The sequence below is a fragment of the Penicillium manginii genome (genome assembly GCF_028828005.1).
Source record: "Penicillium manginii strain IBT 31320 chromosome Unknown utg000004l:1.0-7231830.0:1.0-7236170.0, whole genome shotgun sequence".
Classification (NCBI taxonomy): Eukaryota; Fungi; Ascomycota; class Eurotiomycetes; order Eurotiales; family Aspergillaceae; genus Penicillium; species Penicillium manginii.
Genome location: NW_026643105.1, coordinates 5,460,845 through 5,477,108, shown reverse-complemented (window position 1 = coordinate 5,477,108; position 16,264 = coordinate 5,460,845). Strand labels below are relative to the sequence as shown.

Here is a 16,264-nt window from a genome sequence, read left to right as displayed (position 1 = left end):
CACATATTTGGACAGATTGTCGCGAATCTCGTCCGCTAGAATCCAAGGCTAGAAGAAGAGGGTTGGAGGACCGCTGGATCTTGTACAACAAAGCTAATTTATTCACATTAACAAGTGCATATAGTAAAATATGTAGCCTGACTTCTTCAATGCCACAATGTACTAGTACTGGTATATATACTATACAACGAAGACAACCCCCCAGGTATCTAGTACTAGTAGCTAAAGTTGTGTCGCTCGTGCTAGCCTTAGCTTCTCCTCCTTGGCTCTTTTCTCTTCCCGCTCACTGAATCGATCACCAAAAATTTCCAACTGAGGCCTCATGAGGAAGGTGTACTTTACAAACTCCTCCATACAATCCACCAGTCGGTCTCGGTTACTACTAGGAATAAGCCTCTGATCTCCCGGTTGACCTTCATCGGGGAATTGCGTATACGCTTTCGGGATTGAAGATTGATTCGGAATAGTAAACATGCGCATCCACCGGCCGAGAAGACGCAGAGAATTAACGGCGTTGAACGATTGCGAGCCGCCGCACACCTGCGCAATAGCGAGAGTCCGGCCCTGCGTTGGACGTACACTCCCGGTAGACAACGGGATCCAGTCGATCTGATTTTTGAAGACCGCGGTCTGTAGTTAGTCGGTAATGAGAAATCATGCATGGGAAGGGGGAGGGAAGATAAGAAGTGCTCACAAGATTCCCATGTTGTTCGGGGGACACCCAAACATGGCCGTCGCTCCATTTACTTAGATCTCGGAGCTCCTGCACCTTGGGATGGCCGTGATCGATGTCATTCTTCACCGGCAACCCCTCGGGATTAAATACTCGCACGTCACACCCGAGACGGAAGAGAATCCTGCTGGCTTCTAACGCCACCAGGCGAGAGTAGGATCGTCCACGTAGGCTGCCATACAACACCAGCACATTAAGTCGATTGCTTGATTTTTGCAGTTCCTGCGCTGCCAAGTCCATGACAGTTGTCAACTCCAAGGCACTAACCCAGTCCTCGGCCTCGTCGTCGAGAATGAAGGGGCGGTATTTCTGACGGATCTCGGCGTCATCTCCGTTCTGCGGTATGGCCAGAGACGGGTGCTCGGGGTATCGTATGCTCTTTATACCCATTGACAGAGTCGGGAACAATTGGCACCGACTGGGCAATCGCGGGATGCGCCATGGTGGTATATCTGTAAGGCGATAGACTAGCCGCTGAGCCAATGACCGGGGTTATTTGGCGTGCTAAGGGAAATCGAAAACGAGCAATCATCAGGGAGCCTTGTATGGATTTTTATGCGGTTTGGGTGAAAGCAATTCTGAAGAACAGATGTCTTTCTTATATTCAATTTCTAGATAACCAGATCGGGGCCGGGAAACGCAGTGAGTAGGATGTCACTGGCGGGTGCTGATTGGCTGAGTAAAATAAAATTCCCAAACAGGCTAAGTGGGCTTGGGAAGCCTTGCCTACCTTAATTAACTGAAGTTGAACTCTCGTTCCCCGTACTGGATCCTCCGAATTGCCCAGTCGCCACAGCACACTTTACAGCCATTTAAAAATAACAACAATCATCATGATGAGGACCAGGACCAAGAGTCCAAACAAACAGTCGAGAAAATTAAAGGTCGGCCACCTTGCAAGAGGCTATATGTGCGATCCAGCCCTATTCTCGGGGACTAACAATATCCCAGACTGATCAAATTTCGTCATCAGTACGAATTCGCGATAACCAACGGCGTTCGCGTGCACGGCGTAAAGAATATATTCAAGATCTTGAGCAACGCCTGCAGAAATTTCAGATCGAGGGCATTAACGCTACACGAGAGGTGCAAGAGGCTGGGCGTAAAGTGGCAATAGAGAACAGTCTTCTCCGCTCGCTGCTCATACTGCATGGTGTTTCTGACCAGAAAGTTCAAGAATATTTAAGAGCACATACAGCGCATATTTCGCTTCCCACGTCGCACTCGGAAGCTGTGCTAATAGCGCGATCGCACTCTTGGCAATCCCCCAAACCGAATATAGTGGATTCCGCGAAACCGAGCCCATCAAATCACGAGCGCAACGATCCACCGCCCGAGAAAAAGCCTACGGAGGATACTTCATCGACCTCGAGTTCGAGCCTAGTCACTTATCAACAGATGGCTCCAACTGACAGCCGAATTTCCGACGGGAACTCGGAGCTGAGCGCTCCGTTCGACCCTTCCACTCCTGATACGTCAACGCTACAACCACACAACTGGCGCCAGGACTCCAGGCGATCTGGACAATGTACCCCATGCGAAACTGCAGCCGATATAGTAATTTCATCCATGCGGAGCTACTCCGACATGCAGGATGTGCGGTCGGAACTAGGGTGTCAGTCTAGTGCCAGTTGCATGGTAAATAACATGGACATCTTCCAGCTGCTAAATAAATGATCATACGATGAAATATTTAATTGAGATCGAATTGGGCTAATTCAAGGTCTCACGGTCACCGCTTTGTACATACTCATCCTGAACATATGGGACTGCGTTTGTCCAAGCCATGCACTGCAACTTGAAGAGCGTTCTCACCAAGCCGGATTCAAGCACCTGATCTCCATAACATTTATTAAGTGAAGTCACCTAAGCTTTGATAGCGTAGATTTGAAACGAGCCTGGAAAAATTGTGAACAGGGCGATCAAGATTCAGCCAGGATGGATGGTAATAACTGACCGACCCACAAATTGAAATCCAACTCTGCAATGTCACTCGTAGTTTCCTTACTCGAACCCCCACTGCCGCAGCACGAGCTTTGAGGCAAATAAGATGACTGTTTGTACAGATTCAGGTCCGACTTCGTGTCAATAATGAGTACACCTACCGGCAAGTTAATACATAAGACCCTCAAGTGCCTTTGTTGGCGGTATGCATACCCTCGAATCCGGCCTGCTCAAGGTACTCCTCATACCTCGCAATCTCACTCGCACCGGCGACACACCCAACATACAGCGCCATATTCTTAGTCATGTGATCCGGAAGCGGTTTTCGAGCCAGAATATCACTGATGGCAACCCTTCCGCCCGGCTTCAAAAGGCGAGCAATCTCTTCAAACACGGCCGGTTTGTCGGTGGCTGGGACGAGGTTGATAACACAGTTACTAATGATACAGTCGACGCTAGAATTTGGCAGTGGCACGGAATTGATAGTTGCTTCAATAAATCTGGCGTTGGACACTCTCGCGTTCTGCATATTTTTTTCGGCGAGTTCGATCATGCTCTGTGTTTACTATCAATTCTAGTCTATATGGAGGTAAGAACTCGAACTCGAACCACTCACCTTTGTCATGTCAACACCGATTGCCTGTCCGTTGACCCCGACTTTACGGGCCGCCAGGAGGACGTCAATGCCACTGCCGCTGCCAAGGTCCAGAATCGTCTCACCCTACATATTCGAAGGTTAGCATTTTCCATTCGTCACCTTCACGCAAAGATATCAGTTAAGCACCACACCTCTTTCATATTGGCAAACCCTACTGGGTTTCCGCAGCTTAATCCGAGATTTGTCTTCTCTGGAAGCGAACCGAGATCTTCCGCACTGTAGCCAAAGGCCCTGGCGATCTGCTCTTCTTTCTCGTGCTGCTGAGTGGTGACAGTCTGCTTAGCGATATCACCGTAGCGGGACTGAACAAGATTATAGGTATCGCTGGACATTTTGTAGATGTTTCCAACTCGGTAACTTTATGAAGCCTCAAGGGGGGTATTGTTGATGTAGCGAATAGGTCTCTCGTGGCTGAGACTGGCAGAATGATAAGTTTTTTTGAGTGCACACAGTAGGTACGGGTGCTTTATATTCACACACGGAGGAATAAGCGGCCGTCCTTATTAATTTTGACTGGATTTAAGCATTTAAGACTACGATAGATGCTCGTGACTGGGTGAATGTTTATAACTGGTATGTCACCAGCTTCAGCACGGACTAAGAGAAAAGGTGGTGGTTATGTCATCACACTCCGAGTGGATCTCGCTGAACAAAGTGGTTTTACCAATACAAAGAAACGTAAGATCTGGCCGAGATGCTTGTGGTGGTCAATGGTCATAGCTAGTACCAGTAGATTGAGGGTGTAAAATAATAAAGGATAACAAAAAGGCTAGTCAGCTACCCCCACACGAATCTCAACAGACAAATGAACTCGGCATAGGAACTGTACAGTATTGTGAGTCTGACCGTCAGGCGATTTTTATGACAGCTAATCACATGAGATCAGTGACAGATCGCTAATGACCAATCATAGCGAAACCATGATAGTATACAAACTACTAGTACTGTACCAAAATTTCGACCAGTCATAGTGTCCCAGTGACATACATATGTATTGCCATGGATTTGTGGGCCCAGGGATATGGCAATGCCAAAATAATCTTCAAATACGACATCCCGTTCGCCTCACAATAAAGCAGGCCGCCAGCTGCAAGTCCAGATTTGCCAAGTACCAAAATCCTAAACTCATCATTGATATGATGAGGCAATAATTTCAATTTTAGCATTGTAGGCTCTATTCCAGGTGTGATTTTGCATGCGCTGCGACCTATGAATTATGAAAAGCCCCCATCAAACGCTATTGTACTGTGGGCCAGCACTCCAATTCATACATAAGACCGTTCTAGAACAACATTGAATTGCTTTTTTGTTAAGCCAACTCGTGGTATATAAATACCAACAACAGAATCCTTTTGTCTCTCTTGCTTATAGGAATGTATCACCATCATTTTTCCATAGCATTGTGATATCCTGGAGACATTCCTCATTCTCCACACCCATCAAGTACTCCAGGGCTGCGACCGTGAAAATCTCACCCTCCTGAGGTCACTGGTACGTCCAACTTGAAGAAGCTATTCCACAACGATCTCCTCGTCGACCACTCAAAAGACATACACGATGGTCAATAAGCCCAGCGTCTTATTCGTCTGCGTCCACAATGCCGGTCGTTCTCAAATGGCTGCCGGCTATCTGAGCCATCTCGCCGGCGACACCATTGAAGTCCGTTCTGCCGGATCGGCTCCAGTCGACTCCATCAACCTCGTCGTCGTCGAGGCCATGCTCGAAGAAGGTATCGACATTAGCGACCAAAAACCGAAGATTCTCACCACCGATGCGATCCAAATCAGCGACGTTGTCATCACTATGGGTTGTGGCGATGCTTGCCTCTTCTTCCCCGGAAAGCGCTATCTCGATTGGAAACTTGACGACCCTGCCGGCGAAGGCTTAGATGCCGTTCGGACTATTCGTCGGGAGATTCGTCAGCGTATCGAGGGTCTTATTGCTGAGCTCCAGTCTTCGAGCTGATGCCACTTGAGGAGAATTCACCGAAGGCTGTAGTTGTCAACCGTGCTACTCAATGTAGAACTATGGCGACATGGCTGGCATTGGTGTTTTGCTGAAGATGCTGGGTAGCTGGGCAGTCGTGGTGGCGAACTGGTGCGGACTGCGAGCTACATATTCTGTATTTTCTACCTCCGAGTCATGTTGATATCTAGGTATTAATGATTATATAATAGGCAATTATAATCATACGTCTCTACATATCTCTCTATTCGGGGATAAGTAGTACATATGAATGCATTGTGTGGAGTAGACCTGGTAGCGAGACACCTCGTAATTCATGACTAGCATACGACGCACAAAAGGAGAAGGAGGAGGAGAAACCAATACACACTCAGCTTACATGGGTACTCCAGATAACTCCAGATATAGAGTAGTATCTCGGCGCAGGTGGCAAGAAAGCCAATCAAAGGGTGTTAGTGGTTGCACCAGTTTCGGGACACACTGTAGAAGAAATTACAAGGGTTTAGATGATAAAAGTTCTACTGTTGTTAAAAGATAATAAGATACGCTTCTTAAAAGTTGCAACCATCCCAAGCACAAAGAATAATATCACAAAACAAACAAATTCAGAACGAATACATTATACATTTGATCCAATCCCGTTGCGTGGTGATTGGTCAAGTAGGTAACATCCCATCATGTGCCGCAACCATCAAACTAGTCCTTTTCAAGGACAAGTACTGTTGGGACCCCCCGTGGATTATAAAGCCCCCTTCGTGCTAGTCTCTATATATCTAAGAGCGAATTTGCTGGTTTTCAACCTTGTCCTGACCGTTGTTGGGTATCGTGGTTGTGGCTGTGTTTTCGTATTCAGGCAGGCGTTGCGGGTCATATGCCGGAGGCGGGTTGGCCAGAGTCTCGGTATTCGCTCGCCTCTGTGGATTATGCATTTCTACATTATCTCCATTCTGAGGGCGAGATGTTTGTCTTTGTGGTGCCATCCAACCAGTGCCATAATATGGGTTCAGCCCTCTGCTGCGACGGCGTCGGGCGACAAATCTAGAGATCGGGTTAGCAAACATAGTCCTTCTTGCGCCGAAAATAAGACAGGTCACGTACGTGAATAGAGCGATGCCAGTGAATAGGAATACAGCAACAGCGACTAGGACAGCCCAGCGCCCCCATATATACCAATCACTTCGATAACAGCCATCGTTTCTATAATAATATCCTGAAAGGCAGTCGCCGGTCGTCATTTGTGCTGGGAAGGAGAAGGATGGTCTTCCGGTTGATTTGGAACTGCTGGAGGCTCGATTGCGATTTTGCGGATGATCGACTGATGAGTAGGACTTGAGAAATGGTCGAGAAGAGCACAGATACCAGCAAGATATAAGGGGAATGTCTGTTTCACAACCTGTTGGTAATGGAGAAGGAGTTGTTTGCAGTAGTAGTAGGTATCGGATTTGGTCGTTGCTTCTTTATAAGTTGATTTTGGAAATTCCAGAAAAGAATTTATACAAATCAATCTAGCAAGACATCATGAAGGATGGGGCGCATGTCCTATCGTGCGGGAGGCTGTGCTTTGATTCCAAATAGCGGTAACTATTGGCATCGTCAACGTCTACCAGTCGAAGAGTTGCCGTAAGCAAGCCACTCTTTTACTGCTTTGGGATAATGCACTAGTGGATCCTGTCATTGTACTGAGCCCCCTCTTGGGATGGTGCGGCGCAGCCTTAAAACGCCCAAGAAAGTGTGTCAAAATTTGGAATTCGGCCTTCTCTAAGAGAAAAGTATCTGTGGCCAAGGACTTTTTAATAATCGCTAAATGGGCGTATATGATTTTGGGCGTAATCGACTCTAACTTAAAAAAGGTTCGTATCATGAGTTGTCGTATTTGATCACCTAATACGACAATCGATGATGCGCCCTTGGCGGTCCACTCCCCCAGATATCTCCCAGCTAGTTAGGCACAGCCCTGAAAATCCAAAGAGTTGATCAAATCACCTAGTAGGTATTGTCCCCATCGAATTTCGAGTCAGTTACTAGTAAAATGTCGCATTGAGCAGATCTATCTTGCGGTGAATTTGGAGACAGTAAAGCCAATCAAATTTGGTCAGAATGAAATTCTGTCAACTACTACAGAGAGAATGTCGGTGACCAAAATTTTGAACCCAAAGCTATCCAGGTAAAATGTTTCCGAGGCTGTTACTAGGTATAGGTTCATCATCTGATGCCCAAATTGAAGTGGAATATCTCAGGTATCGTTGTCAGTGCACAAGTATGACCATAGCACATTCAAGTTGGCAGTCGATAAGATTTTCCACTCATGCAGTGGTAGGGAAAGAAGGTTACAGATCAGTTCGGCGGCATCAGGCACGAAAGAGAAGAAAATAGAAGATTCCTAAGGTACTTACTAGTAGGTAGTAGATTGGGGTATTAGGGGAGACGATCATCAATCCCCCATCACTCGTTCAGAAGCATCCACTACTAACTACTACTACTAGTAGTACTCCGATCAACTTATGTGCCCACTTAACGCAGGGCCGAGGGATTAAATATACCAAAGGAATTGATTCAAAATGGCGCAGCAACTGGGAAAGCTAGACTACCTCACTAAGCTATAACACATGTGGTGAAAAATCACGCATCAGTCCATCGCTGACTCCTTCCTGAATAATGCTCATGTGTACCACGCACCGAAATCAAGGTAGCAAATTAAACAAGAAAAAAACACCATGAAAATAAATGAAACGCCCGCTATCCTATACCATGGCAAAAGAAAGTGTTATAGGAGAGTTGAGATGCAATATGTTCGTGCGCGCAGATCCGATTTCGGGAAAAGGTAGTATATCAGGTGGAGGTGTGACGGCCGGACAATCAGACGTCGTCCATTGTGCCGGCGGGCTCTTCACCACCAGAATCGTAACTACCCGCTGAACTGAGTTCGTCTTCTGACTCGGTGTCTTCGCCCGCTTCGTCCACAGCTTCTTTGCTGGCATACTTGGCGACGTATTCTATGCACTCTAGTTAGAATATCGAACCGGATTTTAGGATGACTTCAATGCCAACCTTTCACTTTGGCTTCATATGCCTTAGGCTCCCGCATCATTAATGCAGCAGCCTCTCCATTAAGGGGGTCCGACGGATTGGGGTAGCGGAGTAACTGGGGTAGGAAAACTTCGAAAATGTTGATCATGTCGTACATGGGTGACCATGTCTGGTTGATGACGTCGAGGCAGACAGAGCCAGATCTGCAATTTGTAATTAGAATCCCATGGTCGACATGCGTAGCTGTTAGTTGTAGAGGCTCACAGCTCATCGATATTGGGATGGAAAATCCGGTTAACGAATCCAATACTTGGACTCTTGTAAGGGTATTGATCAGGCAGTTCCACATGGATTTTCCAGTGTCCGCCAGTAAACGGTGCTGGTAGAGTTAGCATGGTGTGATCCCCGACCAAAATTAGCAAGCATGCACATACTCTCTTCTGGGCCCTTGAATCGGACATAGAATTCCTGCCTGTATGATTATGTGAGTCGTTTCCTTGGCGATGGTTCGCAGGCGCTTGGTACATACACTAGATAGAGCTTTGTTTAGCAGGACTGAACATGCGACTTGGCGAAGGACCATAGGAAATTCTTACTATTATCGTTCACCAGTGTCACCTCATAGTCACTCATCAACCTATATAGGAGGTTAGATACGCTTCCTCAGCCAACTAGCATGTTCTTCATTCAATCGTGTATGACGGGGGTCGTGGGGGGGGGGATCGGCGAGCGTACATCCTAGATGGGAGTTAGCATAGATGTACAAGGAGTTGCGAGGAAGCGTTGTAGAAGATACTTCATGACCTGAACAGTAAAAGAGCCACTGGTTAGTGATTGCGGGGACCGCGGGAGCTTATCTCCAAGCGCTCGGGGTTACTCACATCGGTCTCGATTCTTCGTTTGGGGCTACTCATAGTGGCGGCTTGAAGCGGTATGGGATAAATTCCTAGCAATGGCGAGTGGCAAAGGTGTTGAAGCTGCTGGGCTGCAAAGTGTGCAAGCTTGGTCGAGGTCGTGACCAGGAGAAATGGAGAATGAGGTCACCGGAACCTGAGCCGGAGGTGGAGCAGGGGAGCAGAAGTAGAAGCAGCGGTGCAAGTAGAGAGGGTGAGGTGAGGTCGAAAAAGCAGCGAGAGTGTCCAAGACTAGCCAGATATATCCAGCAATTTATTTCCGAGGTATGAGTAGCATTAATGTGAGAGAAGGAAGAACGAGAAGGGAAGAGGGGGTTGCCCATTTGAGAGTGTAGCAGGTGAACGACGGATGACTCAGCCGGGTTCCATGGATCAGAATACACGCAACTTTCCTTATTTTACCTTACCTTGTATGTATCGGATATCCAAAGATACTAACTTACTAGTAATCTAGAGACAGAACAAAAATGTGCCCAACAGGGTAGCGGCTGGGTACAAACTAGACCTAACATGGCCACGTAGTAAACCAACTAAACCCGATGAGTTGTACTTGCACACACGATCAAATCTGGACAGGCTAACCACAAGAATAACCTTGTATGATGGTCCTAAAATAAGATCATTCTACGTTTCCTTTTTTATTTTTGGCCCTCATAAAGTAGTTATAGGGATATTTACTATTCAACTCATATCACTTTAGACACTGATTTCATAGTCGGCTGATGATGGCGCTTAGAATTTAAGCTCCAACGTAGATCAGCTGTGGTTCTGCCTGTCCCTGTCTCTCTCCCGCCCAAGCTTAACTTCCCCAACCCCCCCCCCACCTTGACATCCAAACATTAAACAGTACGTCCTCGCTGGCTTCTGGGACAACAGCATCGGCATGGACTCATCATCACCATCGGAGCGCTCTGCTCGCAACTCTCCCAATCTACCCAGCGGAAGCACCCTCAGCCATCGACCCAGTCCGAGCATAGGCAATACTAGCCGTCAAGAACAGCGGCCAGGGCCAGACTCCCCAGGCCTAGAAACTCCGATCCCAGACGACGAACATGGCGCAGACCTACCAATGAACATGACGGCATCCGTTATGTTGACTGGTTTACCCCGTGATGCCCACCAAGCATTGGCTGACGTCGAGGCTATTGATGCTGGCAAAGGTATGACTAGCCTAGTCCTATTTAATGCGCCCACCTTGTCGCTTCCCCCCCTTTTTTGGATCTTTCTCTTGTGCAGAAATAATGCTTTTTTTTGGCCGAGGCTATTCCGGTCTATTTGAAGAAAAGTATCGACTAACGTCTCTAGTTACTGTTCGCTTTCAACCGCTTCCATCCGCCCCAATACTCAAGAATCGGGTGTTCAAGATTAGCGCCTCTCAAAAATTTGAAACTGTCGTCAAGTTCCTTCGAAAGAAGCTTGACTGCAAGGACACAGACTCCGTCTTCTGTTACGTTAACAGTGTTTTCGCACCTGGTCTAGACGAAGGTGTAGGCGGACTATTTAGAGTTCGTCCTCTGTTTTTCGATTTGGTAGATTAACCCGCTAATTGATTACATTGCAGTGTTTCAAAACCGATGATCAGTTAATTGTTGCTTACTCGATGACGCCGGCATTCGGTTGAGCCAGCACTCCGACAGACCCCAATGCACGGAAGTGATGAATGAACTATGTACAGATGCTGATTGACACCAAATCACATGCAAGTGATACCTCCCAAATGGTATGAATGATACAGGGGGTTCCGTTATTTGCCATAAATTTCGTCCACTGTCTTCTCGAACTTTTCCAATTCCTCCTTTGTGATCGGATACGTGTATTCCTGTGACGGGAATGCGCGACTCTTGACTTCGTCGCGATACTGTGCAATGCCGCGAGCGGCCTCCCCCCAGACGTCTGCATACCTCTTCACGAATTTCGGAACAAATCGACCCGGCTGGAAGTTGCCAGTCATATCGATCTGCACCAACACCTGGCCGGAGCAGCCGTTACCAGCGCCAATACCGATGGTCGGAACCTTGAGCCTTTTCGTGATGAGAGTGGCTACCTCTGGAGGCATCGCTTCGAGGACAAACATGAATACTCCAGCCTCTTGCATGACCAGCGCGTCTTTCAGGAGCTGCATCGCGCTCGGACACGTCTTGCCCTGGACCCGGAAGCCGCCGAGGGCATTTTGACGCTGAGGAGTCAGACCCACGTGTCCGACGACCGGGATACCAGCCTGTGTTATCTTCTTAATTGTCGGACCCAATTCCTCGCCGCCCTCGATTTTGACTCCCTGTACCCGCCCTTCCTTCACGAGACGGAGGGAAGACTCCACCGCCTGTTCGGGGGAGATCTCATAAGAACCCATTGGCAAATCACCGACCTGAGGAAAGAGAGCAACATTGTCAGTCCATGCTAGTATGCAACCGTGACACGACCACGAGGCAACTTACAATGAATGCGCTCTTCGCTCCACGGACCACACTCCTGCAATGCAAGATCATATCATCCATGTTCACCTCGGTCGTGTTATCCAATCCTAGCGCCACCATGCCCAGGCTATCACCGACCAATACTACATCCATGCCGGCGACATCAGCCACATGGGCACTGGGGAAATCATGCGCCGTCAACATTGTGATCGGCTCGCCCTTCCTATAAAGACTTTTCAACGTCTGCATGGTAACCTTCTTCCGAGCATTGGGGGTATTTGGCGCGTAATCAGGCGAGTTATAGGAGCTGTATCGGATCTGGGAGCGAAGCGGCGAGGAAGGAGTCGAGAGAGTGGGAGATCGAGACGCTGTGATATTCTTCCGGGGGCGGGGGGCAGTAGCGCGCAGTGCGCTCGAAGCCAGTAGGCATGGGTTCAGGAAGCTGCTTCGTGAGAGCGGCCGCAAGGCCGAAGCAGGGACAGTCATAGCGGCGCCGATCAGGTCGATGGAGATGGCGAGAGATGAGAGAAGAGGCCCCGGAGGACGGCGGAAAGCGAGAAGATTCAAGCAATACAGCTCAATAACAGCTCACACCTCACACAGATAGAGTATCAAAAGAGAGATCGGAGAAGAAAAATCAAGCTGTAGACCGATTGTTCGTAGCTCAACGAAGCTCAAAGCCAGATGTCGCGGCAATGACCTCACAAAATGCTCGGCACGTGGGAAGAATGGAGGGGTTTCTGCGGTTCTGGTGTAGATTTCACGTTGTTGCTTGTCTCAATCTCAGGGCCTTTAAATGGATGAACACCACTTCCATCTGTCCGGGAAGGTCTGGGTTATGCAGCGTAGACGGGAGCATCTCCGCTTAAAAAAAAGAAATCTCGAGGTTGAGCTTCGACCCGCCGCGGCATTAAAGATGCCCGTCACTTGGGTACTGCCAGTATTGCCAATACCGCTAATACCGGGAGTTCGGTTGTTTGCGGTTACTGGTGATCTGCTCTTCCCTGGTGGGGCGAGGCATGGTGGGGTAGTTTGGTGTTGAGCATATGATGTGCATAGTTTGGTTTGCGATAATTGTTATAGCTGCCGGCTATGCATTTCGAAAAAGAAGTTAGGATCTAATTTCTTCGATGAGTTGGGAAACCAATTGTACAGCAGATACATAGTTAAGTACTGTATCTCCTGTAATCGGCGTAATCGGCTCACCGCTTCCCGAATGCGTGGCCGAGGTAACTTCTGTTTTGGGGTTAGTGCGGGGAGTGCTGAGGACTGCTTGGTATACTTGGGACTTGGAGACTAACTAGACCATTTGGATTAAGCATTGGATTGCACTGGTATTGTGTGTGCGTGTTAACCGAGGATAACCCGAATTCAGCAGGCAAACATAACAGCCGATATCGCAAGTTGAAGCTCATGGGGGTATTCCGGCTACTAGTACGGCGGGGAAGAAAGAGGAAGTGATTATTGTAGAGTCAATAGATTGTAGGTACTACTGTTGTGAACAAAACTAAACCCACCACTTGCGCCGGGTATTAAGACCCGAAAGATAAAAAGAGGACAAAGAACTCCACCGGATGAACAAACAAGAGAAACACAAGTAGATGAGCGAACAATTAGGCCCGTAGGCACTATTGACAGATGAGATCATGTAACAGGATGCAATGCAATGCCATGCCATGCACCACCCCTCCTTGCAATCATGTCAAACGTCGACGGAAGCCGCCCATGCACCACGAGGCCATGGTGGACAGTGAGCCTCCAGGCACCCAGATAAACGATCCGCAGAGGTGGGATGTGCGTGGCACGCACCAACACCCAGCCACCGGAAAAGAAACAAGACGAAACAAGGAAAATATGGGTGGGAATCATGATTTGGTACAGCCCGGCACACCGAGGCATTGTATAAGTAGTTGCGTTTTCCATAACGAATGCGTTCATGCAAAAATGAGAAGAAAAAGTTGAGTAGAAAATACAATGGGGAGAAAGGTATTGAAGGAGAAAGATGGGCTCAAAGGAATGGACGACCTCACTCAGGGAGGTCAAGACAAGTTGCTGTATCAGTTGAGTAGCTGCCGTAGCAGTGCTGATGCGAGGTGATAATGAAAACTCCACATAATGCGATGCAGATGTATCGATGCCGTTGGGTATGGTGATGCGGTCCAAGATGCCACTTCCCTGGGTTGGGAGACGTGGTGAACCCAATGCTTAAATAAGAATTCTTGAGCATTGGAAGGAGAACAAAGACGGGGGAAAGGCCTGGCGGCAAGAAAATGCAACAATAGTCGACGCAGGGTTAGATTCGTATTTTCAAAGGTGAACCATGGTGAATCGACATCGACAGATTAACTCGCGAAAAAAAAAAAAATCATATTCTTGCTTGGGCGGATGTTGGATTTCGAAAAAGGCGTCCATTGTAGGCCGTTTGTAAGAGTTCTAGGGGAATGGAGGTGCATTCACGTGAGGTGTGCTCTTCGAGGCCAACTCAAAACTGATACTCGTCCTTGAGCGGGCGTTGAATTTCGAAGAGTAGGGCGTCGAGTTCGGCCCAGTTGGAAGTGTTCTGTGCAAATCGACGATGCTTTCGAGTGAGGGTGTGCTCTTCAAAGTCATCAAACTTGTCTCTGCAGTTCTCACAGTACCCAGGTTTGGGATCTCGTCGCCGTTGTTCAGGCTTCTTCTGTTGGCTATCCCGTCGCTCGTCCCGCCGGCGCTTGTTACCAGCTCCTTCGGATTGATTTCCATCCTCTTCGTGGCCAGTCTTCTCAGGAACAGCTGATTTGTTGGACTCGGTTGATTGAGCTCTGATGGGGTTCAGTGACGAGCCGTTGCTCGGACGTTGAGGTGCGGCCATCGATCCCGTGATGATACCACCAGTGCCCTTCTCCAGAACCTTGCGTTTCAACCCGTGGACTTCCTTGCTCAGTCCTGCCTTAGCACCAGGCGCAGCTGCAGTGGAAGAGATCATCTGTGATCGGATAGCGGAAGTAACATTGGATGGTTGCACACCGGATGCCGCAGGCTCGCGGCCAGTATAGAAAGGACCAGTTCGAGGAAAATTAGGAGGGATGAAGCTTTCAGAGCTCTTTCTTTTCGTGGGTTTCTTCAAAGGAGGGTTTTCCTGGAATTTCGACTGGTGATAGAGGCTTCGAATTCTCCTCAATTGACATCTGTGGCTTGGCGACTTCTGTGCATGCTTTGGTGTCGATGGGCGTTTCATTAGTAGCAACAGGTTGAGGTTGAGGCTCCTCAACATTCTGTCGAGCGGCTTTCTTTTCCTTCTGAGCTTGACGCATCCGGTGACGATCATACTCTTTGCGACTGGGAGGCTCATCGATAAAAGGACACTTGCCCAGGGGCGCACTTCGGAATTGGGGCCAAGATCCATCCTGGCGTTTGGCGACGCGCGAATACTCTCGAACCATGACCGGCTTGGTCTTCTCGTTCATGTCGTGGATGTAGATAAAAGGCCCCTTGAACACCAGCATTTCCATAGATGCCAGAGGATCGCGGTCCGATGGCCCATTCAACATTTCTTGACGAAGCACGCGTGATAGATCATTATCACCCTTGCCATGCGTAGTATGGCCACCGGCAGCTTTGCTCCGCGATACAGCATCATGTTGACCAGCAAGCTCATTGTCATTGATTGTCGTGATCATCCGTTGCAACTTCTCCAGTGCCCAGATCTTCATGCCCATCTGTCGAGCTCTTTGCAAGACATCCATGTTTCCTTGATCCCGGCGACCAGCACTTTTGTCTAGTAAGGATGGGTTGACTGTTTGGATATGGGCATCACCACTAGCCTCTGGTGTAGCTGTAGACTCTTCGGTTGGACTTGTGACGGCTTCGGCAGGGATGGGACGTGAGGTGACGACGTGGGTGACTAGTCGAGAGAAGAACTTCTCCTCACGCTATAAATTGATGTTAGCAAACAGTCCAAGCAAACGTTAACCAGTCCCTGACAGGACGAATGGCACAACGTCTTTAGACGCGTTGCATATTCGGACGGGAAGGGAGTTGCTTACAGCTCCAAGTGCAACCACCTGACGAGAGAACTTTCGGCGAACATCTTCTGGGATACTATCGAAATAGAAGACAAACTGAGGGAAAGCCTTGCGGTAATGCCGTTGCCATTGACGAATATTATCCAGCGTATCCGCGGATGGCCTCTCGCCCTTGGTTCCCTTCACAACCGGCTGCCGTTCACGATCTCTCGCTGCAACGAGCTTCTTCTCAAACGCGCTAGGGTTGGCGTTATTGGATCGGCGAGCAAAGAGCCTAGACTCAGTGCTTTGTTGAACGGTTGATCTACTCCGCGAGGGAGACCGAGTCTCTTGCTCCGCAACATCCATCACTTGCTTCTTGGGCGGGGGCTGGCCGTATGGAATCTCGAGTTGAGTCGACCGGGCTCGTTTGGCAGGCAAGAGCCCGGTCCTGTGAGGAGAATTGGTGGCATTCGGCACGTTGGCGAGAGGGCGTCGAGTCGACATGTTCAGGGAGGTTTGGGGGGAGGGGGGAACGAATACAGCGGCCATATGGACACGATATCTCTGGATGACAAGTTAAGCGTGTCAATAGCTTCGAGTCTGCACAGCTGGGGTTCAAGCTG

General features: G+C 48.6%; 8 protein-coding genes across 8 annotated transcripts; 2 read left to right on the top strand and 6 right to left on the bottom strand.

The window, feature by feature from the left end:
* Positions 1 to 222: 222 nt before the first annotated feature.
* Positions 223 to 1,123, bottom strand: N7533_005739 (arsenic resistance protein ArsH; the record flags this gene model as incomplete). The annotated part of the gene is made up of 2 exons (XM_057102389.1): positions 223 to 630; positions 695 to 1,123. 2 exons carry the CDS (start codon positions 1,121 to 1,123, stop codon positions 223 to 225), a joined length of 837 nt encoding a protein of 278 aa, XP_056962019.1.
* Positions 1,124 to 2,599: 1,476 nt separating this feature from the next.
* On the bottom strand, positions 2,600 to 3,667 carry cyt19 (uncharacterized protein; the record flags this gene model as incomplete). Its single annotated transcript, XM_057102388.1, has 5 exons — positions 2,600 to 2,631; positions 2,691 to 2,834; positions 2,891 to 3,233; positions 3,294 to 3,398; positions 3,467 to 3,667. 5 exons carry the CDS (start codon positions 3,665 to 3,667, stop codon positions 2,600 to 2,602), a joined length of 825 nt encoding a protein of 274 aa, XP_056962018.1.
* Positions 3,668 to 4,892: 1,225 nt separating this feature from the next.
* On the top strand, positions 4,893 to 5,300 carry N7533_005737 (arsenate reductase ArsC; the record flags this gene model as incomplete). Its single annotated transcript, XM_057102387.1, has 1 exon — positions 4,893 to 5,300. One exon carries the CDS (start codon positions 4,893 to 4,895, stop codon positions 5,298 to 5,300), a length of 408 nt encoding a protein of 135 aa, XP_056962017.1.
* Positions 5,301 to 6,073: 773 nt separating this feature from the next.
* N7533_005736 (resistance to Congo red protein) lies at positions 6,074 to 6,535 on the bottom strand (the record flags this gene model as incomplete). Its single annotated transcript, XM_057102386.1, has 2 exons — positions 6,074 to 6,338; positions 6,399 to 6,535. The coding sequence occupies 2 exons, from the start codon at positions 6,533 to 6,535 to the stop codon at positions 6,074 to 6,076; spliced, it is 402 nt and encodes a 133-aa protein (XP_056962016.1).
* A 1,621-nt stretch (positions 6,536 to 8,156) lies between these two features.
* N7533_005735 (E2 ubiquitin-conjugating protein UBC8) lies at positions 8,157 to 9,241 on the bottom strand (the record flags this gene model as incomplete). The annotated part of the gene is made up of 6 exons (XM_057102385.1): positions 8,157 to 8,293; positions 8,349 to 8,530; positions 8,592 to 8,706; positions 8,762 to 8,795; positions 9,063 to 9,065; positions 9,209 to 9,241. 6 exons carry the CDS (start codon positions 9,239 to 9,241, stop codon positions 8,157 to 8,159), a joined length of 504 nt encoding a protein of 167 aa, XP_056962015.1.
* An 847-nt stretch (positions 9,242 to 10,088) lies between these two features.
* Positions 10,089 to 10,862, top strand: N7533_005734 (ubiquitin-like protein ATG12; the record flags this gene model as incomplete). The annotated part of the gene is made up of 3 exons (XM_057102384.1): positions 10,089 to 10,401; positions 10,547 to 10,746; positions 10,803 to 10,862. Coding segments are annotated over 3 exons (573 nt in total), but the record flags the coding sequence as incomplete, so codon positions are not given.
* A 123-nt stretch (positions 10,863 to 10,985) lies between these two features.
* N7533_005733 (3-methyl-2-oxobutanoate hydroxymethyltransferase ECM31) lies at positions 10,986 to 12,141 on the bottom strand (the record flags this gene model as incomplete). The annotated part of the gene is made up of 2 exons (XM_057102383.1): positions 10,986 to 11,606; positions 11,677 to 12,141. 2 exons carry the CDS (start codon positions 12,139 to 12,141, stop codon positions 10,986 to 10,988), a joined length of 1,086 nt encoding a protein of 361 aa, XP_056962013.1.
* A 1,996-nt stretch (positions 12,142 to 14,137) lies between these two features.
* On the bottom strand, positions 14,138 to 16,145 carry N7533_005732 (protein serine/threonine kinase activating protein nimO; the record flags this gene model as incomplete). The annotated part of the gene is made up of 3 exons (XM_057102382.1): positions 14,138 to 14,737; positions 14,787 to 15,566; positions 15,681 to 16,145. 3 exons carry the CDS (start codon positions 16,143 to 16,145, stop codon positions 14,138 to 14,140), a joined length of 1,845 nt encoding a protein of 614 aa, XP_056962012.1.
* Positions 16,146 to 16,264: the final 119 nt, after the last annotated feature.